This window comes from Limanda limanda, chromosome 15, assembly GCF_963576545.1.
Source record: "Limanda limanda chromosome 15, fLimLim1.1, whole genome shotgun sequence".
Lineage (NCBI taxonomy): Eukaryota > Metazoa > Chordata > Actinopteri > Pleuronectiformes > Pleuronectidae > Limanda > Limanda limanda.
In genome coordinates, this window is record NC_083650.1 from 12,281,913 (window position 1) to 12,305,011 (window position 23,099).

General features: G+C 41.7%; 1 protein-coding gene across 1 annotated transcript in view; it reads left to right on the forward strand.

Annotated features, from left to right (window-relative positions):
* The first annotated feature begins 27 nt into the window (after nt 1-27).
* The window catches only part of wdfy4 (WDFY family member 4), a 37,004-nt gene continuing 13,932 nt past the window's right edge, over nt 28-23,099 (forward strand). The window contains exons 1-45 of the mRNA XM_061087619.1: nt 28-108; nt 1,802-1,878; nt 3,174-3,431; nt 4,432-4,543; nt 5,317-5,441; nt 5,672-5,800; nt 5,959-6,148; nt 6,918-7,107; nt 7,360-7,520; nt 8,686-8,918; nt 9,032-9,171; nt 9,346-9,476; nt 9,647-9,748; nt 9,855-10,045; nt 10,993-11,723; nt 11,888-11,981; nt 12,070-12,284; nt 12,398-12,480; nt 12,567-12,783; nt 12,953-13,029; nt 13,117-13,335; nt 13,568-13,746; nt 13,841-14,072; nt 14,496-14,641; nt 14,714-14,825; nt 14,909-15,099; nt 15,193-15,345; nt 15,494-15,567; nt 15,928-16,086; nt 16,167-16,261; nt 16,347-16,443; nt 16,574-16,776; nt 17,153-17,319; nt 17,403-17,522; nt 17,621-17,782; nt 17,864-18,022; nt 18,528-18,654; nt 18,752-18,900; nt 19,095-19,333; nt 19,415-19,536; nt 19,678-19,869; nt 19,963-20,072; nt 22,467-22,544; nt 22,674-22,865; nt 22,955-23,030. Of these exons, the coding sequence (XP_060943602.1) occupies nt 1,858-1,878; nt 3,174-3,431; nt 4,432-4,543; nt 5,317-5,441; nt 5,672-5,800; nt 5,959-6,148; nt 6,918-7,107; nt 7,360-7,520; nt 8,686-8,918; nt 9,032-9,171; nt 9,346-9,476; nt 9,647-9,748; nt 9,855-10,045; nt 10,993-11,723; nt 11,888-11,981; nt 12,070-12,284; nt 12,398-12,480; nt 12,567-12,783; nt 12,953-13,029; nt 13,117-13,335; nt 13,568-13,746; nt 13,841-14,072; nt 14,496-14,641; nt 14,714-14,825; nt 14,909-15,099; nt 15,193-15,345; nt 15,494-15,567; nt 15,928-16,086; nt 16,167-16,261; nt 16,347-16,443; nt 16,574-16,776; nt 17,153-17,319; nt 17,403-17,522; nt 17,621-17,782; nt 17,864-18,022; nt 18,528-18,654; nt 18,752-18,900; nt 19,095-19,333; nt 19,415-19,536; nt 19,678-19,869; nt 19,963-20,072; nt 22,467-22,544; nt 22,674-22,865; nt 22,955-23,030 (7,153 nt within the window). The 5' untranslated portion in view covers nt 28-108; nt 1,802-1,857. The remainder of the gene's footprint in view (nt 109-1,801; nt 1,879-3,173; nt 3,432-4,431; nt 4,544-5,316; nt 5,442-5,671; nt 5,801-5,958; nt 6,149-6,917; nt 7,108-7,359; nt 7,521-8,685; nt 8,919-9,031; nt 9,172-9,345; nt 9,477-9,646; nt 9,749-9,854; nt 10,046-10,992; nt 11,724-11,887; nt 11,982-12,069; nt 12,285-12,397; nt 12,481-12,566; nt 12,784-12,952; nt 13,030-13,116; nt 13,336-13,567; nt 13,747-13,840; nt 14,073-14,495; nt 14,642-14,713; nt 14,826-14,908; nt 15,100-15,192; nt 15,346-15,493; nt 15,568-15,927; nt 16,087-16,166; nt 16,262-16,346; nt 16,444-16,573; nt 16,777-17,152; nt 17,320-17,402; nt 17,523-17,620; nt 17,783-17,863; nt 18,023-18,527; nt 18,655-18,751; nt 18,901-19,094; nt 19,334-19,414; nt 19,537-19,677; nt 19,870-19,962; nt 20,073-22,466; nt 22,545-22,673; nt 22,866-22,954; nt 23,031-23,099) is intronic.

The following is a 23,099-nucleotide window of genomic DNA, read 5'->3' on the forward strand; positions in this document are numbered from 1 at the left end:
AAGCACACAAGTGAGGAGGAACGTCCCCCGACCGGAGGCAACCACTGGGACCAGTAACATGGCTTGAGAATGGAGGGATAGCCATGGAGGTCGTGAGAGAGAGAGCAGGTGAAACCAGCAGGTGGAGGTATCTCTATTCATTTGTGACACACACAGAATATGTATCTTTGTAGTCAAAGTCTGTGTAATCCTTTGACTGTATTTCTTCTGGCTTCCTAATAGGACTGGGCAATACAATTGTATCAATAAATACCCCATCAAGGTTCAATATAAACATACATCATTATATTTCGTATGCCGCCATTGTACAAGCATGGTGAGGAGGTATAATATGTATAATTGTAATGTCTTACCTCAGATTTGAACAATGTTTTGCTGTTTATCATTATCTACCCATAAAGAAGAGTTCCAAACCTTCCCTCAGGAGCAATAATCAGTCTGTTTAACTTAAATCTTCAGGAATAACAAATTGATAATCCTTGCCATTATTATAAAATATCGTCTTAAATTAACTTTATCTGACATTCAGTTTCCAAATGAGCCTGAGAAACAGAGAAAACCACAGATAACAAACAACGACAAACAGTAACAATGGCTGCATCGTTGATGGTTAAACCTGCTGTTTTAATGCGATAACAGTAAGGAAATAAAAAAGCCTATGTTTCCTATTAGCAGTTTTTTTTGCCCTCAATATCTCAATATCCTTCACAGGTTGTACCAAAAAGTTGCCATTCAGGGGAAAACTTAATTTTAAGCAGTAAACCTTAAATATATGTTAATCTTGTGAAAATAACTGGATCGATTACAATGCAGTGCATAAGGTAAAATATTGCAGTCATAAAGATGATTGCTTTATTTTTCAATAACCCATCTGTTAATCATGTTAATTACAGTCTAGCGTTCAAATATAAAAAGAGCCATTAGACATAATAAAAGTATTATCACAAAAGTGATTTGTTTGGTTACAAGAAACAGTAAAATGTCCCAAAAGACGTACTGTTATTATTACCACAGACATAAAAGTAAGTGTGTGCTTAGTAATACAGCTTTAAGAGACTGCCATCACATGGCTCAACAGGTCACAGATGTCTTATTATGTCTCCTCCACAGTGGTTCCAGTTGGGATAAGGTTCAGTTCAGGTTTAGGTTTAAGAGGAAACACATTCTCGATCCCAGGAAACTTCACAGTAAACATCCAATCCTCTGCAGTCCAACCCCACAAGATGGTGCTATTTAGCTAAGTAATGTTGGCACTGCTGTGATTTTCTGTCAACATTCCTAACAGTGGATTCCTATTCTCCATGCAGCTGCTGTACTCATTCAAACGACAGCAACACATTCCTTATGATCGAAGGCCTAGCACGTAAAACAGATAAAAAAAATAAGAAGAAGCTCTGAATCAGATCCTACTTATACAATGAAACCAAATGATTTATATCAACTTATATTATTTAATTAACTTTTTTATTAATTAATTTATTCTGGCTTCTTAAATCATTGGCTCCCGTCCCAGAGAATTATATCATGCCACCTCTGAAGTGCTTCTTCTTTGAGTGGCAGGGGGAGGGCCCCATCCAACCAGCCTAACAACAGCTTTTCACTTCTGCTTCTCTAAGGAAGTGAGGAAGCACATGACCCGAGCCAGCTGATGTGAGTTGCTCTGCTTGTTCAAAGTTCAGTCTGCTGGTTGCAGATTAGTAAGAGGCGGGTTAGTTTTTTACAGAAGTGTCCGCACTGTAGACGCTGGTCATGTCTTAGCAGGTCTCTGCTTGTCTTTTTCCCCCTGATATGTTGGAGACAGTTGAAACCAAACAACACGGATGACAACGTGAGGGAACTGAGCGAGGAAACTCCCAGATGGCTCTCACACAAGTCCAGGTAGGAATATGAAGACTTCGCTGTGAGCTACATGAGCTATTTGCTTTGGGAAATTTGGTGTCTAAGTGTTACTGTACTGGTGATAATATACACTTTTATTTTGACATAATTGGCTATATATCACTATATGACCTAATAGAGATATGTGCTGCTTTACAACTAATGAATAGCTTGTGATGCTTTCATGCATTCTTGCCGTTCTCTCACTCACCCTCATTTCACACAGGACAGACTGACTCTACCTACTTTTACTTTACAACAATAACTAATTATACTGTAATGAGGAAACAAGCTTTAGTCTCACAGTTAAAGAGAAATGACATATACTTGCATTAGCAGGCTTCTGTGTGAATAACTTAAAACCACAGAGGAATTACGTCAACTTGTTCAAAGCTTTATCTACAGATGTTAGGATTAATACTGAGCGGGTTTTATCAGTGTCACATCTGTTTGATTTAGTAAAAGCAAAATATCCTATTTAGCCATCTTTTACATTTGTGCTCTTATTACATTTCTATTTTTTGATTTTCCTCTTCTTGGAAGTGACAGGCTGGTTTTAAGTATAAGGGCTATTTCCCAGTTAGTGTTAGTTTTTTTTGTATGGCATATGCATGTTCTCCCCGTGTCAGCGCTGGTATGGGTTTTTTCTGGGTACTCCAGGTTCCTCCAACAGTTCAAAGACACGTGTATGTGTATTGGGAGACTCTAAATTCTCCGTAGATGTGAATGGTTGATTGTCTCTATATATATGTTGGCCGATGCCATACACATATATGGCATCGGCCATATTGCCCTGGACAGGTCGCCATACACTGGCGACCTGTCCAGGGCGACATGTCAGCGAGGAACTGGAAATCTCTGAGAATAAGTGGTATAGATAATGGATGGATGAACTTTATACTGCACTGGACAATAGGAAATGGTATATCTACATGTGGTACATTTATTCCATGCAGTGGAGGATTTTAAGCTTGAAAAGACATTTGGGGTTTCAACTTTTAAAAATGAAACTCACTGGCTTCATGTCCTTCCAAGTACTGAAAATTGGCCTTCAATTATACTGACGGACCTCACAGAGGTAAATGAGAGCTGCTCATGACTTCCAGTGACTTGTTTTGGTGTGCTCAGTGGGTAAAGGACGACTGCAGAGGGTTCGGTTTGAGACTAATATCTCTGAGGAAGTGAGACAGAAACATAATTAGAAGATAGTGGGTGTATTATACAAACTCAGGATGTCAAAAAACAAAAACAAGATGAAACAATTTAATTTCCAGCTCTCTTTTTTTCTGCTCCAGGACCAGACTGCCAAAGGGGAGCGAATCAACAAGGAAACCGGCGAGCTGAGTGCTTCAGGGGAATTATCTGTCTCTGTGGAGTTGAAGGAGCAGAAAAAAGATGGCTCCTGTAGGAACCTTCAACTCCCACAAGAGCTCAGAGAACAAATACAGGAACTTGCAGTTTACACATACTCCAACCCCGACCACAGAACTGACCATGTTCCTTTAGAGCAAAGAGAGGAGCTGCTAGTCCGGGTCCTTCCTCTCTACATAAAGGTACGGACCACTGGAACAAGGTCCTATCTCATTTTACATCCACACAAAGGCAGTTATTTAGTTTCTATTCTGAATGAGTTTTTCTTTTGCAAGCGTCTTGAAACAAATAAATGGAGACTATTAGCTTGTAAAACATTAATTGATTATCTCAATTTGAAATGAAACCACAGTTCTAATTAAGACTCAACCATGAAAAGGTTAAAGGATGCCTCAGGGCTCTGTGATTTTGGAAACTGTTCCAGGCTATTTGAATGAACAATTAAATTAGCCATGAGTTGCAGTCAGATGTTTGGTTCTCAGCTGATCCCATCACTGCTGTGTCCCCTGAATTAATTGTGAATGCGGTTTTTCAGTAAATCTATACAGTTTATTGACCATCACATGAAATACCAAGGGGCTCCAGCTCCACAGCCCCAGGCCTCACTTTTATTCTCAGTGCCTGAACTGCCTCACAGTTATGAAGATACCTCCCCTTGCACACATACTGTGTAAATTCCATCACTGATCTGTGAGTATGTGTGTAACACCATTGATCAGGCTTACAGCTGCAGACGTAATCGCTCTTTGGTTTGTGTGCTGTTCTGTGTGTGTCTATACGGATAAGCCTCATGACCAGAGATTTGACCAGTACATAGGGCCTCACTTAAGAATAGCAAACTCAGTGAAATGCGATATCCTCTTATAGAACTGAATAGAGCATATAGTATGCACTGCTTTCTATTATTTATAGTGGAGTGCATTAGCAACAGCACTTGAGTTCAAACCATAATGTGGTTACATTGGTACACTGAATGTCATTATGCACAGATGTAGTACCTGGAGGGTAAACTACTCACATCAGGTACAGAAGAGATATCCTAATACATGGAACGGAAAACATTACGTTTCATGTAATGTAAAATGATTCGCAACATAGTTATAAACATCTGTGTAATATAAACCTTTCAGCCCAGACTTTTTTTTTCTTTTGCTTGATGGACTCTCTCCCCTCTGATCCCAGGTCTGTGAGGATGGTGGCAGACTTGAAGGTCTGGACGTCAAGGGACTTGCGGCTCTCATTACTGACACGGTCATCCTCAACATCCACAGCAGACTCAGAGATAGGCCTGCAGGTACCAGCTGCTCACGAAAGCAAATACAGCACGGTTATTTCCATATGTGCAGAGGGACTTCCCTTCACCCTCTGTGTACTGTGGTGCTTTTCCACTGTGTTTTCTTCATGTCACTCATGTCTTTTGAGCAAAAAGGGAAAGCACACGGAATCCTTACACAGAAGTTTGAAAACACCTGGTTCATTTCTTGAAGCTGGTATGAGTCAATATGTCACAATTGTCTCTCGCTCCATCTTTCCTGTCTCACTATGTGGCTGGTTTTAATGTGCAGTTATCTTTCTATATAGTTAATAGTGTAGTTCTTCTGGAGCTTTCAAGCAGAAACTTGCTTTGTTTTTAGGGCGAACTATGACGAGTATTGGTCCAAGTTCTATAAAGTGTTAACAATGGGCATCTAGTTTTATACTCCTTATCTTGACTTGCGACTGCTGATCTTTTTTAAGGTACACGCCACTGGAATATTTAAAATAATTTACTGTACAGGAACTGTTGTGTAGCCAACACAATGCAAATTTTCATATGTGGAAAATTGAAACATGAATAAGAACACTAAGCCACGCTCATTATTTCAGATACATATATTATGCTTTCTGTTTGAACACTAGTTTACTTGACTTAAATATGTATTTAGATATTAATGGTTTCTGTGACAGTAGAAGATAAAGAGAAGCAGCCATAGTATGTGGTGGTCTTGCTGTCTTATTGTCTTTGTTTATGACCCTTAGTCTTCTGGAGTCATGGCTCAGTGAATAATGAGTGTTTTGTGCTTTCAGAGGGGGCTCGTGAAGAGGTGGTGCAGTTCTTCCAGAGGCCGGACGAGGACAGAAAGTGTGAAATAGGAGAAAGTCTGGGCTGGCTCCTTTTAAAGTCCCTTTTGCTGCTGACAGATGACGGCTCAGTGAGTTATAAGTAACATGTCAGGTTTCAATGTTAGGTTTCTACATTTTCAGTTGATCACTGTTGAACCTTTGAATCAAAAATCCCTGAACTAGGACAACATGGCTTATTATTTGTAATATAGGTTTAAGTATCCTTTCAAGAAAAAGACTTGATCTACTGAATTTATTTCACTTATAATTATTATGCTTCAATGTAAACTGTGTGTCTGTGTGTTTTTTTTTTTTTTAGGATATATTGTCCTGTATAAATCCAGGGCTCCTTGTTGCTTTGGTGAAATGTCTGTACCTGCTGGTGTGCCTTCCAGCTAAAAAGGAGAACACAGACGTAGAAGAGACATTTCAGGAGCCACTAACACAGGTCATTTGAGGCAATATCCTCATTTTTACATTTTAATTTGTGTACTCTTTTCATCCACATCACGCATGTTCTCCTTGTCTATTCTCTCCCTACTGCCTCAATTCTTCTACATTGGATTTTGGTTTCACTCTCCCCTTCTTCCCCCTGCTCTTTTCCAGGTTCTCCTCCAGCTCTGTAGACAGCCAGTCAATGTGGAGGCACTGGTGGAAACTCAAGAACTGCACTGTCTTATCATTGGCCTCACATCACTATGGGATCAGACCAGCGCCCCCTGGAGGCACCAAGCCTCCCGCCTCCTTAAGGCAGTCTCTGCTGTCGCAACAAGCAACACTGTCCCAAGCTTGCAAGGTAAAGTGAGTGCAACCTATAAGGTATCATTTCTGCTGGGCTCATAGTCATTCAATGACTCTGCTTCCTCTTATACTGTTGTTCTCAAACGGGGATGCAGACCAGAAACTAAGTTGATTGATTCATGTAGGGAGAACAAACAAACAGAGGTTTGCTATATTTAACTTGAATCATTTAGTTGTTTCCTTTATCTTTGTTAATAATTGAGCTTCTGAAGGCCGGCATGGCAGAAAAAAGTCAGAGAACCCCGGCTATAATAGACTCTGTGACACTAATGGAACTGAACACAAACAAAACATTTTTCATAGAAAGTGGATAATTAGATTTCATTTACAGTTATTTTTGTCAGGGAGCTATTTTTATTTCAGTTTGGTTGATTATCAAGAGACGCATGATCACACACCCCAGCAATAGATGCACTGCAAGTGTGGTTCACATGATGCATCCGTGAGTACAGATGATTCACTCAAATGATTCACTCAGATGTTCTGTTACTTTGATTTATTTTGGACATCAAAACTGTATCGGCATTTTCCAGCGTGATATTGTATTCTCATGACTGTAGCCCCTTCCTACATTAGTCATATTGAATGAATAAACATCCTCTAATTTTTCCCTTTCAGGTTTTTCAAAAGACATGCATTACTAATTTGTGGTGATCCATTGCTCGAATTGGAAACTTTGAATGTGTTGACTCTGTTCTGATGTGCTGTACATCTCACAGCAATAACATTTTCACTTACCAAGAACGCTGCCTTCTCCAAATTAGGCAAGAACTGTGTGCGTATCTGCATCCAGAACCTGTTGCACATCAGTGCTGACGTCTCTGGACCGCTGCTCGCTGAAGTGGCTGTGGCGGTGTTCAGCTTCATTAGAGACACCTATATCATCAGCTCTGCCCTCTTCAATGAGTTTGACACTAACAGTGGCTACCAGGCCCTTGAGAACATCCTCACACGGTAAGAGAAAAGGGCATGAACAGAAACATAATGAAAACACAATGTGAGATCAGGATTAGGATTAGTAAAAAGGGACAAACTTATTTAAAGATGTGAAAAGACATCAAACGAATTTGATTTTAATCTACTTGGTCTTTTTAAAGGTTAAAGTAAAAATACATTCTGAGAAATTAATTGTTTTTTGCTCGTAGTCAGTAGAAATACATCACTTACCTTTTCCTTATTTGTCTTTTATCATTACACCATCATAAGCTGTGAGGAAGGTGTGTCCGAGGATCATTTCCAGCCTGTGAAGGAGTTGCTGGCTCTCATTGCATCTTTCAGCCTGCTCGGAAAAACTGAGCTCAAAGTGGTTCTTTGTGTCACCAACCCCCAGCCTCCGGGCTTCAAGTTTGATCCACCACTTACCAAAGGTAGGTCAAGTTTTAAACACAAGTTCTGCATTGTTGTTCTCTGGCTATTACCCCCTAATTATCTCTAACGGTTTATTGTACCATGAGGATAAACTCTCAACCATCCCCTCCAAATGCACACTCCAAACCATCTAATTATTATCTTTGCATGGCTCAGCAAAGATGGGGGCGTAGGGAGGGGGATGTGCCCCCCAAATGACCACACAGTTCATCCCTCCTTTGCACTTTAGCCCTCATATTACCCACCTAAAAGTGCACCACCCCCTTTTCCCTCTCCTTGATTTCCCACACACCCCGACTCCTCACTCCCGCATCGCTACCCCGCTGCAGCACACAACACCCCTCACGTTAACAGGAAGCTGAGGTGATTATGTCTGGGATGATGAAGTGGAGGCTTCCCCTCTAACTCTGTTAGGATGCCCCACATCCATTCACCACTGGCCTACATCAACCAGCCATCTATCATAGGTGCACACACACCTCCATCCAACACTCATAAATAGAGTGTCCATAATAAACACGTACGTACCAATCCAAACAAACATACAGACACACATTCATGCTCAGGATGCATCTATCACACTGAGGAGTAGATGTTATTCCAGACGAGGGTCCAGGGATTGTTTTGAACTGATCTTATTTGAAAGTGATGCAATTTTGATTAGGTTGAAAATGAATCCTTTTCCTAACCAAGTATATATTCATATTTACTACAAACACAAGTGAGTTTTGGTTTTCAAATCTAAGACCTTCACTTAATATTTTGACAATACAGCAAACAAACTCTATCAAGGCAGATTACACTACTTCTTGTGTCTTTTCATGCATGTTATGTTGTTTGTTCAATCTATCTATGTATGTGTAACTCAATTGGCTTGTGGGATTCAGCATGTGCTGTGTGTTAAAGGTTGTTTGTAATTTATTAGGTTTCCCCTTTCCTTCAAATTGACTGACTGACCTTGCCAGAGCAAATTCAGATAAAATCGAGCTTTACATTCAAAACATCTTATGGGTTAATTGACCTCCAGCTGGTATTGTTTTGCTTTATGTGGCAGACGAGAATAAGAATACATCCTCCACCAACTCCAGAAGTTAAGGAACAACCATACTGATATTATTTTGTTCAATCTGACCAGTTTTAAATAACTGAAACCTCTGACTCTAGGTTTAACAGTAAAGAACCTGCAGGCCTTCTACCTGCTGCAGGCCTCCTTGCTGCGCTCCCACGATTCCCTGCTGTGCTGCCAGCTCCTTCGAACCCTGCAGACAATTTGGGAGAGGGATACAGCCAATTTCTTCCTCTTGGAGTGGACAGTCCAGTCGATGGCTCAGTTGGCTGCCTGTGTGTGGCGTAAACCAGCACCTGCCCAAAAACTTTACTTTTCACTGCTGGAGATGGTAGGATTTCTACTGTTGACAGTAAAGCTCCAGCATGTGCTGTTTCTTTGATACATCATGGGTATGAGGTCTGATTAAATGCTTGGTTTCCTTTCTTCCTTCCTTTTCGACAGGTGGTATTTAAGTTCAACTACATCCCCCATGAGACCTTGCGTGCACTGCTGGGTGTGCTGAAGCAGATTTGGGCTGGAACTCTGGCTGGAGGGGCGGAGGGAACAGAGTTTGGAGTGGTTGCTCTTAAATGTTTTCATAGGTGAGCCATGTTTGGAGGATTCTCTTGCTCCTACTCCAAAAACAAAACTTTCTCCCTATGGTGCTGCAACGGATTTACAAAAAGCACATGGGGTATTTACTGGAAAGCGGTTTTATTAATACCACTTTGTCCCTTGATGTATGTTGAATAAAATGTATCTCCTGCGCTCTGTAGGATGACATTGCACAGTGGTATGCTCGCTGAAGTGTTGAGTGACTGGGGTCTTCTGGAGCTGGTGCTCGGGGAACTTCGTAGGAGAGCTAAGATCCTCAGGAAGGCTGGAGTTATCTCCTCCTCTAAAATAAGTATGAATCTACATGATCACGATTTTTCATAGAGTGAATGTTTGCAAACAACAAATTATCATTCAATTGAACATAGGATGTTTGAGTACTTTTGGTTTGAAGTTTTTTAAATAAAATCCTTTCGACAAATGTCTTTGGAAAACTTCTTCTGATGTTCTTGTGCTCTTTAGGTCCCCAGAAAGTGCCATCTGTGGAAGGACGTGAAAGATTTCTCACTACCTGTATGCTTCAAGTTGTGTCTGCGCTTACTTTGCGTTCAATTAAAAACACAGGTACATGCACTTCATTTCATCTCCATTGTCCTCGTCCTGTCGCCTCTCTTTAGCTTAAGAAGAAGAAGCCACTGTTGTATACTTAATTTTTGCATGTTTGTTCCAGTTTCAGTTCGAGACCTTGGTATGGTTCCCTACATAAAGATCTTCTTGGATGAGGATCAGTATCGAGCTCCAACTCTGAGCATTTTGGAGCAGCTAGCTGAGATAAACCCAGAGGAGTTCATGAGTACAGCCATAGGAGCCATCTGCTCCTCAACACAGCAGGAGCTCAGGTTGAAGTGGGACCTTTTGCAGGTATAAAAGTCACAGACAGCGGCATACAAACATCCAGAAACACAAGTGATCTCAGCTGAACTCAGAATGAAGTCTCCACTCTACATCAAACCATAACCAATTGTAATGCACTTAAAACATAATAAGCTAGTGAATTTATTTTCTTAGCATGTGGGACCCTGATTACATTACAGACAAATGCAGATTGATTTGCTAAAACAGGTTTAGCTGTTAACTCCAGGCCAATTTGATTAGGCCAGCAGCTTTGTGCTGTGGCACTATGAAGATTACCACCTCTATCGGATCAGTGAATGGGACAGAGATCTGATTAAGCTTAACTAAGTTACACACCTACTGTATGTGTCCGTTTTTATAGATGGCAGCAAGAGCAGCACTTACTTGCAGATATTGTGTGTATTTAATGTGGGTGAGTGCTTGAGAGGGCTTGTTTGTGCAATGTCCATGTAGAAGCAGTTGTGTGTGTCTGTGTGTGCGTGTGTGTGTGTGTGTGTCTGTGTTCTTTGTGCTAACATGGTTAAGGCAAGTGGCAATCAGATTGGGTACGACCTGGGTTGGCAAGTGTTGAGAGCCATTGTGATTACTCCAGTTTCAGTTAATCACATTTCCCTCTGCGTTCTGCCTCACACATTACCTACCTGATGGATTAGCTCTTTAAATTGAATAAACCTAATGTTATTTTGTTCACCTCCAAAAACTAGTTACCAGAAATGATTTATGATATATCTGTGTGTTTCATCTATTTTTCATGACATTGTTTTAATTGACTAGAGAGGTGCTTTTAAAAGCTGGAAGCAAAGCAAAGTATCAACATATCAAAAATCAAAATGCTGCACATTCACTTGAAACTATAGTAAAAAATGATAATTGTTGCATGTATGATTAGGTTTAAGCATATTTGGTGATTCCACATCTCACTGTTGATCTGACTCCTCTCTTATGTATTTCAGTCTGTGCTGAAGGTCCTGGAAAGCCCCAACAGCTGGGACGCCTTCAGGAGAGCAGGAGGCTTCACCGGACTGCTGTCTCTGGTGATGGACATGGAGGGAGCTCTGGCTGACCCTCCACAAGGAGAAGTGTGGAAGTCCTTGGGGCATCAAAAGCTGCTGGACCTTCTCCTCCTCGCTGTTCACATCATCGCCTTGGCCGTGCATCTTCACACAGTCAATGCACACCATTTTGAGACTGGCGGCTTTTATGAGAGGCTGGCCGATGCTCTGCTCCAGCTCGGCTGCTTCCACAGTGAAAAACCCAAGAAAGAGACATGGGATGCAGAGCAGGGCTCCTGTCCTGAGACTGCACGGGATGGTCAGCCTCCTGGGAAGACTTTCCACCAGTTCATTGACTTAGCAGAGGCTGCTGAAGCCCCCTCCTCTGAATCCACCACACTGCAGCACAATCTGCCTGTTACTCTTCGGACATGTATAAAGCTGCTTTCGTTTCTTGACCAGTTTGCCGCAGGGGCCTACTCTTCTCAGGAGTTAAACTTGGGGCTACATCCCGAGAGTGGGTCTGCTGTAGATAAAGAGAAAGTAGATGGACCAGCAGGATATGAAGGTGTGTGTTCAGGGTCCCCCCCTGCCATCGGAGGGTCAGGCCTACAGTCATTGGTGGACACACAGGGAGGATCCAGGAGCACAGCAACAAGTATTTCTTCAGTCTGCACAGAGTCTCCCTGCAGGTGGATATTTTGTAACCATTTTTTACATTTTACATTAAATACATTTTCCCGACACTCGAATCTAAATTGTGGTTATGAGTTGGGTCTAAAAGGAAAGTCTATAAGTTATTTCATAAATATCAACCTTTATTTTTTCTTCCTTTTTGTTTTTGCTTGTCCCACAGTAGGTTCACTCGTGATCATGTTATTCTTCATCCAGGAGCAATCAGAGTTATGATGACTCTGCTTCCTGCAGTGTTTTCTCCCCAGGACCCACAGGTACATTTCTAGACTGAACATGTTAGAGTCCCTTGTGTTATGTCATATTTCCAACACATTGAGACATTTTTCTTTACCTCTTTCCCAGCTCTCTATGGAGATCCAGTTTTCATTGGCACATCATGTCCAGGCCATGGTCAAACCTGAGCGGAACCGGCAGATAATGTGCGAGGGCGGGCTGGTGTCCACGCTCCTGGCCCACTGTCAGAGCATGTTGCTGATTCCAAACCACCCGTTATATCTACCTGTTACACGTATCTTGGAAAAGCTCTCCTCCCAGTCCATCACCCATTCAGACTTCAGGTCGGACATACACTGTCTCTGATGTTCAATCCCATGCATTTTCTTTATTGCAATGCAATCCCTTCTCAATATTTACTCAGGCAAGATCTGACGTGCTCTTTCTTCCTCCTCAGAAAGTTCCTGTGTTTAGGAGACCCTCTTATGTGCTTGGCAGACAAAAAAGCAACGCATTCACAGCCAGCTCCTGCATTGAATGGTAAAAAATTGTTTTGTGACAGTGACTACATTTATGTTCTTTGCAACATTTTATTGAATTCACATTAATTGTGGTCTTTCAAACAGAGACAGACGCTGCAGCAGGATCTTCAGTAAAGACTCTGAAGCGGGCCTTCAGCTTGTTGAAGTCTGAAGCTCACAGTGAATCTCCTGTTGGTTCTGCCATCCCCGTCCATCAGATCATTAGTCTGATATCCATGACATCACCGCGCACCTTCAGACCACACAGAGTCTCCTCCTCACCTGCCTTTGTAGAGTTTGACATGAGTGAGAGTGGATATGGGTGAGTCTTGTTTTACTGGGCTTTTGTTTTTCCCTGCAATTAGACTTGTGGCTAGATAACTTTTGCAGCACCAATAAGTAATGCTTATCAAGAGTAATGCTTAGTATATATAAGAATGTCAATAATTCACTAATTTGCTGGTATGTGATTGTGATTGTACGCTTCGCAGCTGTCTCTTCCTGCCCTCTCTGGCCACAGTCAAAGGAGTGACTGCTGATTCAATTTCAACAGGTGGAATAGGAGGAGGTAAGGGATTTTTCTAAATGAGTGATACTTTCATATTTGTTAATAAATCTGAATAAAATGTCACATCATCTCCCTTTCATGTTTTAGACTGCAGGGGTTTTCCGCCCACAGCTGGTCTCTCGTTTTCCTGCTGGTTCCAGATCAACAGATTCAGTTTAGCGTGTGATTCACACCCAATCCGTCTGTTGTCAGTGGTTCGCCACATGTCCCGGACCGAACAACACTACATCTGCCTGTCAATCTCCTTCTCAGCCTATGACGGCTGTTTGGTCATTTCCACAGAGGAGGATGCATTTACATACCTTGGTCAGTATTGGCCTATTGGGACTATAGCATAACATTTATTGATTATCAAGAAATTAAATGTTTTTTTTCTAGCCATTCTCCTCATTTGTCAGCTACTTTTGCTGTTCTTTTGATCTATTATATAAGAGCAAATATACTAATATATCTCTTTTTATTTTAATACAATGGTTAAATGCGTAGATTATACGGCCAAATTATGTTTGATTGTCTTCGTTCATGTCTGTTATGTTAGATATGATGGAGCCAGACGTTTGCACTCCCACTTCTCTGCCTACATCACTGAGGCTGCGCTGCTCCAGCATGCTGGTCCCAGGTCAGTGGCACCATCTGGCTGTGGTCATGGCCAAAGATGTGAAGAAGAGCTGTATGACCACAGCCTACTTCAACGGCAAGTCGTTGGGGACAGGAAAGGTATGAGGAGCTGATGTAATGTGGTAGTTACATATTCATGAATCAGACAAACTATCATGATCAGAAAAAGTAATGCCTGTGCATTCTCTGTCAGATGAAGTATATCCAGCCTTTCCCTGGTCAATATGTCTCCATGGACCCGACAGCTGTGATTGACGTGTACGGACTGATAGGAACACCAGCTCTCTGGAAGGAACATGCTGCTCTTGTGTGGCGAGTGGGTCCTTCTTACCTTTTTGAAGAGGTTTTGAGTCCCGAGGCTGTGGCTGTCATATACAAACAAGGAACTGCCTATTTAGGCAACTTCCTTGCTCCGCGCAACACAGGTGAGTTAGGAGATTTTGTACAGAGTATTTCTCTTATTTTCAGTAAGTCATCCTGGATAAGGGCCTTTGAGGTTACGAGAATCTGCAAGATCTGGACTGTTAAAAGATAAACATTTTCTTTAGATTCTTTATGGATTATCTTTGTATTATTTACTGTGGCTTCCCCCATGCTGTGTCATGCAGGAAATTATGTTGTCACGGTGCTCCTTGCATGCTCACATTAGTCACTCTGCAGAACAGACAATGAGCTTCAGTATGGAAGCACAGTTCACAAACTGAGACGGTCAAATATAATGACATGAAACTTTTCTCTAGTTAACGCATTGATTTATTTACATTGATCTTCTTTAGCCTCATTGTTTTAACTTGTGTAAGTTCGACTTTACTGATAAGTGTTGTGTTTTCTTACCTCTCTGTTTGCAGGTGATCAACCAGAGTCTCTCCTTCTAAGGCTGGTTCCTGAGGAAAGGATTTCATTCGGTATCAACCCAGCAATTTCGTCATTAACGACTGTTGTACAGATCAGAGAGGTTTACAATGAGGTGGACTGCAGACTGATCGCTAAAGAGGTAAGGTGACACTTAAATCCGACGTGCATGTTGTTTTCACACACCGCAATCAATCAATGTATCAAATTACAGATGGGGATAACTTCTCGTGATAACTCCACGCCCGTGTTCCTTGCGCGAAACATCTGCCAGCACCTGAGTGGAACAGCTCGCACCATAGGAGCAGCGCTGGTTGGACATTTTGGTAATGATATTTAAAAAAACTTATTTCTGCTTGAGTTGATTCTTAGAGGCACATTTTCTGAGCTCCAGGCTTCTTCTTTCTAGGTGTGCGTACGTTCAAACCCAGCAGTGCATCTAATGGTTTCCTGTACGTTGGGGGGCCTGCAGTGGTCCTTACTCTTGTTGCAATGGCTCCAGATGACAGCTCTTTGTATGCAGCTGTTAAAGTTCTTCTTTCTGTGCTGGAAACCAACTCTGCCATGAAAGAGGAAATGAAACGAATCAACGGATACAAGGTCTGTTGAATCATGCTTTAAGTCACTGGAGTGGTTTCACGTTGCAACACCTTTCAAACTCTGCTCTTTACCTGTAATTATCTCTCAATGTAGCTGTTAGCTTTCCTGCTGAAGATGAAGAGAAGTCTGGTCAGCAACAGAACCCTTCAGTTGGTTCTGTATCTTGCAAATTCAGTGGAGCTGAACTCTGAATGTGGTTGCCTACAAAACACACCTGCTTTCCAAGCACTGCTGTGTGACCTGGAGGTAAGCATCAACATTTTAAAACCAGAAACATTCAGTGGACTTAAGAACTGGATATTTTTGTCCTGCCCGTATTTATTTGTAAAGATTTTAATTGCTTTTGGAAGCTAATAGTTAGTTTTGTTTATCTTTCATTGCTCCATGTTTTCAGGTTTGGCAGAACACATCTGAGAACTTGGACCTTTCAGTTCTGAACCACTTTACTGAGATCCTGAAATCCTCAAGGTAAATTCCAAAGTGATCATAGTGTGAACAGTTCACCGAGAATATGTTGTAGCTTTAATCCAATTTATTTTAAACTCACATGGCTAAAAAGTTACGTAACACAATAAAGAGGCCCTTGTTCGGGATGGACGACACACTTTATCGACTGTTGTGTCAAAATCTGCAGCGGTCGGCCATCAATATCAAGAAATGTGCAACAGAAATAGTCAAGGGAATGTTCAACAGAATCAGTCACAGAGGCTGAGGAGAGGAGCATGACTGAACATGTGCATGGATTCCTGAATTAGATTATATGTCTGTGGGAACAGACTGTGATTGATATTAATGCTCTCTCTGCTTTTCTGTCTGTATACTCAACAGTGACAGCAGGAGCACTGCGGTCATGCATTCTATAGGCCTGCTACCTAAGCTGCTCTTTGAGCTTTCTGATTCCAAGGTGAACTTTCAGAAGGTCACGGTCATTTCCAGTGTTATTTCATCCCTCCTTAAAGTTCACTTCACCCCCCTGGACATGAGCAGGTACAGTCTGGGAATATATCCTGTGTGTATGTGCCCAAGTCCTGTTATACTGTTTTTAAAATTGTCCTTTTGTTTGTCAGACTTGGGCTCTTCCTGGTCTACACACTCCCTCCACTTAGTGACATGACTGAAGACAATGAGCTATTTGACAGTGATCTTTCCCTGGAAACATCAGGTACACACATGGTAGACGGCACACAACCCAGACTTACACAATGCCTCACATGACTCATGAATGACATGTCCTGTCTGTGCTGTAGCTCAGAGCACTGGTCCGGCCAGCCTCATCTGGATCCGCAACCAGCTGTTAGTGGCGCTTTGTGAAATCCTCGACTCAGACAGCCTTCTAACCAAAGAGTGAGTATCTTCTGTCGCAGTTTAGTATCTAAACCGCAACAAAAACACATTTCCCCCAGTATTTCGTGTGCCATCATACCATGCAAGACGCAGTAACTGAATTAGTCTGTTATGTTTTGTTCCGCACTAGTCAGCAGAAACAAGCGTTTGATTCCCTGGGCAGTGATTGGTTCCTGCTCTTCCTTCAGCCCCACCTCCACCCTTCTACCTTGAAACTGGGTCTTGTCCTGCTCACACACTTTCTGTCCAATCCGGACCAGCGGAGCAGCTTCAGAGAAAGCGTGCTTCCAGGAGCCCTCATTGAAGGCATGAAGGAACCCATTACCGTCATGGGTAAAGTCGGATAAGTTCTCATAATGAAGCAGGACATTTATTAGATATCCTTTTGCAACTTTCAGTAAAAACACTGTCATGCTATAAAGGTTATTATGATATTTTGATACATAACCCTGGCTGGTAACTTGATTAAATGAGTTAGAAAAATTTCTAAAGATTTAAGAAATATTTATTTTTAGTGCGTAAGTTTATAAATGAATATGATTTTGTAAATATAAATATCAGCCTTATATATATTAATTAAAATCATATTTTAATAATTGGTATTGGTATTACTGAACATCTTTTAATTCAAAGTCTTCTAAGATTTTAGAAATTTTGTGTGTCCTACATTCATCCAAAATTCATAATTTGTTTCTTGCTATGACTCCAGACAATCTTCGAGCCCATTTATGGTCATACGAGTGCCCCAGCACCTCGTGTCGAGGGTTTTATCTCCTGCAGGGGCTGCTGATCAGACAGCCTCACCTCCCTCAGGTGTATGTAGCTCTGGCTGCTTTGCTTTTAGAGAAGAAAACCCGTCACACTGTGGATGGAAAGGTGAGAGTTTCTTTGGGAATTTATCAAAATAGTCTTTGGCCTCATCTCAGTCATAATATTTTTGTATCACATGTCATCTACAGGTGCATTTGGACGATACCTTACAGTCAATGATTGACAGTGAAGAAAACGCTCCTGCTCAGCAGTTCTGTGTTGAAGCTGCTACAATTCTGCTGGAGTTAGTCAAAGTTGTCATTACTCAGGTAAGAATGTAATAATATTGCATCTCCTCAGTATTTTTTTTACCACAAATTGATAATGTGTAACACATTTTCCTCTCCGGCCTGTTCCTCCAATGAAGAACACGCCAGGCACTGGTGCATCATGGGAGTTGCAGCTCCCGGCAAGTGTCATGCAGTTTCTTTGTCTCCTCCATAACCTTCGGCCAAGAGACCCACTGTGGGTTTCTCCAGAGTTCCTCCATGCACTCGCTGGAACCGTTTACCCTCTGGACAGCTCAGAGGTTTGTATGTCCTATGTTCATGAAGCCCTTTATAGTTTAAATCTTTCCAGTCGTACTCACTGGTGTGGTCATGTATTTCAGATTGTTGCTGAGGACTCCTCAACGAGTGACGATCAGGACACATTCAAGAGTTGTCAATCCAGGAAGCCAGTGTGCGACTTCATCCGAATACTGCTCATGGACAGTCTCCTAAATGCTTCTGCCAACACCAGCACATATCCTCCTCTTCTGCTGCTTGAGGTGAATCCATATGCACATAAACACAAGTAATCATTCATGATGTATAGCTCATAGATATCCCTCACTTATATCTGCATTTGTACCCATAAATAAATAAAAATAGGTATTATTGCCTATGTGCATTCCAATTGAAAAGGCTCTTCGATATACTGCAAAACTCTCATTCTCCAGAAGGTGCCACTCTTTGCTCAGTAACAGAATAAGGCAGAGCCAAGGTTCTGTTGATGAACTCATTCAACCAATAGTATGGAGAGAACAGCAAAAGGCAAAGAAATCCATGTTTCTGTAACAGTGTTTTCAGTTAGCTACACACACACACACACACACACACACACACGCACACCACAACCAGCACCACCTACACTAGAGATGACATTCGAAAATATGTTTACCTTACAATCAGGTGTAATAGAGGAAAACGTCATCACATATGACAATTTTAACACATTTGTGGTTTTTTAGCTGCATTGTATTTTCTAACCAGTGAAATATATAAATGTTCTAGTTTTGCCCTGATGGTGCATCGCTGGAACAAAGGCAGACTTTCCAGACGGAGCTGCTTGAGTTGATGATGGACATCATTCACATGCTCAGCCAAGACGATGAAAACAACACTCATCTCAACTCACAAGGTCGGATTGTGATGCATGTTTCCTCAAACCTGAAACTGACCAGTTGTCCATGCATTAAAGTCTCATGTGAATGTATGACGTTTTTTATATCTTACAGACTCGAGTCAGAGCCCTGAAGGACAGATGGGCACGTTGATGGAGAATGTGGTGCACTTCACTAAGACGCTGCTGCACAAACTTTACAGTGGAACATTCTTGGGAGATTCTGACACTTTGCTCAACTTCCTCACAGACCAGATTGTGGTGGTGAGACACAGACATAGAAACCCCTCATATAGATACTTAATTTATAACAACATTAAAAGTTATCTGTTAATTTTTTATTTGGACTTTGTTCCTTTCTTAACCTATCGGAGCTCCAGATTATCTGGAAATGTAAAGGTATGATTAGTCTCATCTCTATTCTAACTCACAACAGACATTCTGCCTTATATTTCCAGGCTCTGGAGAAAGGCCAAACTCAGAAAGAGAAGACGGTATCTGCCCTCTACTCGTGTACCAATGAAGTCCTGCTTTATTTCTTGTCTCAACCGCGTCATTCCCAAGAAGAAAAGCAAGCGGTCATCAGGACATTACAGACCTTCATGGAAGCCTGGGATGTTGTCATGGCAACTTACAATGCAAACGTGAACTTTATCACATGCCTTCTTCATTGTCTGTTACTGATACGATCTGGCAGGTAATATCGAAAGCACACAGACAAACATGCAGATGAAACCAGCATTCACTTTTTATTCACACAGTCACACTTGTGTTATAGCTACCCTGACGGATTTGGATGTTCTGTGAAAAAAGTTCACAAGAGGAGGTCATCATTTCACCTGTTTCCTACCAAAGCCAGACGTTCTGCAGGCCTCAGCAACAGAGCAGACACTAGCACAGGTATGATGGCCAAGAAATTGTTTGCAAGGGTTTATTTAACTTCATTGTGTATCCTGCCATATGTGCAGATTTTCTGTGATGTACTGGGTCACAAGCTCTGAACAAATGTGCGTGCATGCGTGTGGGTGTGTGTGTGTACAGATGGCAGAGAACTAGTGTCCTTAGCGGAGGCCTGCTGGTCAAAGGTCATGGCGGAGAGACAACGCACGCTTGAAGAGACGTATAAGATAGAGATCTCAGCGACGCACAGGACGGAGAAAGGGTCTGTCAGCATGACTGATATCAGCCCTCTCTGGGAGGAGACGGCAAACAAAGCCTGGCTGCTACACATAGGTTTGCGCACTCTATACTAATAACTGCAGATGGAGACGATGTCTGAATGATGGGCCCATGATCTTGACATTTAAATTGTGTTCATCCTTGTAGAATCTCAGAAGAAGAAGTTGGACAGCAGCACTCAGAATCCGTTTGATTTGATCAGCAGTGCAGTTCGATCAGCTCTGGGCAGACCAAGCAAAGCGTCGGTTACAGTCGAGGTAAACACAACACTTGTGTTAAATCAGTGTTTGGTTCTTTTACACAGGACGATGTGTTGACTGTGGGGTCACCTTTTCACAGGCTCTTCTCTATCCCAGAACGTTGAGCCCAAACGCTCAACCCAAAGTCACTGCTGTGTTTGTGCTATGGGCCGTCCAGCCCTGTGGGGGTGTTTGATTATTTCTTTAAATGGATTTGGATTATTACAGCTGATTGCCCCTGAGTGGGCATAGTAATTGATATCTGTTAGGCCTATCCATGGGAACACTCACTACAACACACTGTTTGCGGCTGAAGGTTAAAGACGCGTTTATTGTTGTTTTTACCCCCGAAACACGTGGCCCACATCATTAGTTCCCCCACAACGCTTAAGACGTCGAGCCATCTGGAGCAGGAAGCGGGGACATATTACTCAGGCACACAGGCATGAAATTACCGCGTCTGTGTGTCTGTCTCACCTCCACAAAGTGCCTGTGTGCGTGTGTTCTTGTTTGTGCACATCTCTTGCCCACAGAAATCGGGTTGGCAATTATATTGGTACCAATCTGATGAAAACATTATTCATTTGATGTTATTCTTTATCATATCAGTCTTTGACAGGCTATCAAAATGGGTGATGAATTGTTTCTCCATCTGAGAGGTGGAGAAGAAGAGGGAGGGATGTTTGCTTTCACCCTCTCTGCAGTGTGTTGCACCACTTTGCTCTGAGTATGTTGCAGCATGCAGCAAGCGTTCAAAAAATGATACTCAGATCTTCAGTAATGGTCAGCCAGTCCGCTCATTTAGCCATTTATTCTCATGAACAAACAAGTGAGTCATTCATTAATTTCTGGATCATCAACTTATGACCTTTTATTTGGAAAGTCATGAGCTTATGTGGAGTCTTTTCAGTCACTGAATCCATAGTATTGCATTTTTACTGAGCAGTGAGCAGAGTTTCCGGGTCTCAGATATCTACTTTTACTGAACAAAACGGAATTTTAAAGCCGACAGTAGGTAATGAATGAGAATATAGAGACTGATAGGCAGCCTGCATCCTAAGTCAAGCTTCAGTAAAATCCTAGAGATTTATTTCATCAGCGACTGCAGTTTCCATAATCATATCTGTGTCCTCATATTAGAAAGATAATTAACAGCACTAATGATCACGTTAAGTTCATTACACATTCACTGCCAGCCCAGAATGAAGTTGACATTATGTTGCCTTATCATCAAAGGTGGCGTATTGTTGGGAAGTCATTAAAATGGAAATGAGTGTGATGTTCTGATGTTAATTGCAGTGGGAAGAGATGAGTTATGTATTTAATGCAACATTTAAAAAGCCAATGAGGTTCCTATCTGCTAAATAGGGTAATTAATGCTATATATTACTTATGTTTGTCCAAATGAAGGAATGAAATTAGGAGATGATGACGCCGACTTGCTGTTTATCTGTCAAAACACGGCTCTAGCTTGCAAACTTCATTATTACTCTCTTTTCTGTCTGTAATATTTCAATAATCTGCCCTCAAATTACTCCTTTATTTATTTCTCTACACAGCTTTTCATTCCAATAGGCAGTCACTCATTTAGAGAAATAGTTTTCATTCTCTCGAGGGCTTGTCAAAGTTTGCCGTCAACTTTTATACACAGATTCCTTTTCTAAAATGATGTGGAATTTTTGTGTCTCTCGTCTTAAAGACAAAGATGTTTCCTTTTTATTTTACTTGAAATCATCTATTGCATTTTTGGGGTTTTACTGCAAAATGCAGAATTAAAACATCTGTAAATAAGACTCGGTATAAAGAGTTACTGCATGTTCATTCAGTCAATTAAATGGTTTTCCTGGGTCAGCTGTAAGGATGGACACATGTTGTTTCACTAGTCTCTCAGCGAGCACTGCTGTGATGATGGGCTTAATGAAGCAGTTAACAGTCAGAATATGATCCCAGTGTGTCTGCTGAACATGAGCATCCTGCAGTGTCAACACAGCTCTGTTTGTGCTTTTTCTATTTTTTTCTTTGCCTTTCTCCTTTAATCGACACACGCACACTCGCCCGCACACTGTGTAGACGCACACACACACACTTACCTTGCCCTTGACTCTGGCTTGGCTCAGTGATATTAATGTTTATTTTAATCAGATCACACCAACAAATTATTACATTTCCAGACAGGGTTATTGTAACACTGTAGCCACTAGCTTATTTTGCCCAGTGAATGCAATTTAGAACAGATGTAATTTTATGAATGCATTGTAATTGCATGAGGAAACAACAATACCATTATGAATATACAATCTCTGTGAACATAATGTGTTGTGTGTGTACAATATAGGCTATATAGAGTAAGAGTGATTGTGCAACTGGCTCTTTTCATTTGCACCCATCAGGTTACTGTGCTCTCTCTTGTAGGAGTTTCTGACCTGCATGGAGTCACATCGACACAGGGGCCACAGCGTGTTTCAGAATATGAAGACGAACCACTTACAGGTTTGACTGAAACGTTACAGTGAACATTCTGAAACAAATATTATTAAAAAGCCAAAATTAGGCCTGTAATAAATTTCCCTTTCCCTCTCATCTAATCCTTCCTTTCCGGGCCTGCTTGCTGCGATCCAGTTACAAGCCAGCGAGTGGGAACGGGCAAGCTCTAAGTGGCTGCGTGTGGAAGCTGAGTTGCTGAGGGAGAGAGCTTTATTTGGACCTGGCCCAGGGGTGCTGCTGACGCAAAACTGGGTGCAAAATGCTGCCGAAGGACCAAATCGCACCAAGTCCCGCATTCGCAGAAAGAGTTTGAGGCGATCCAGACGGGTACAGCCTTTCAGTTCAGTGCAGGGTCATATGTTATGTTATATAATGCAGAGTCTAACCTTTAACAGTGCCATATGTTGTTACAACAGGTGCAAGGAACGCTGTGTCTGGGCTTAAGGACTGGCACATGTGAGGAGAACAAAAATAAAACCGATGGTGACACAGGTTAAGAAAAGTGTTGATCTTTTTATATTAACTCTGACCAGAATGTGGGTGTTGGATGTAAACTCAGTG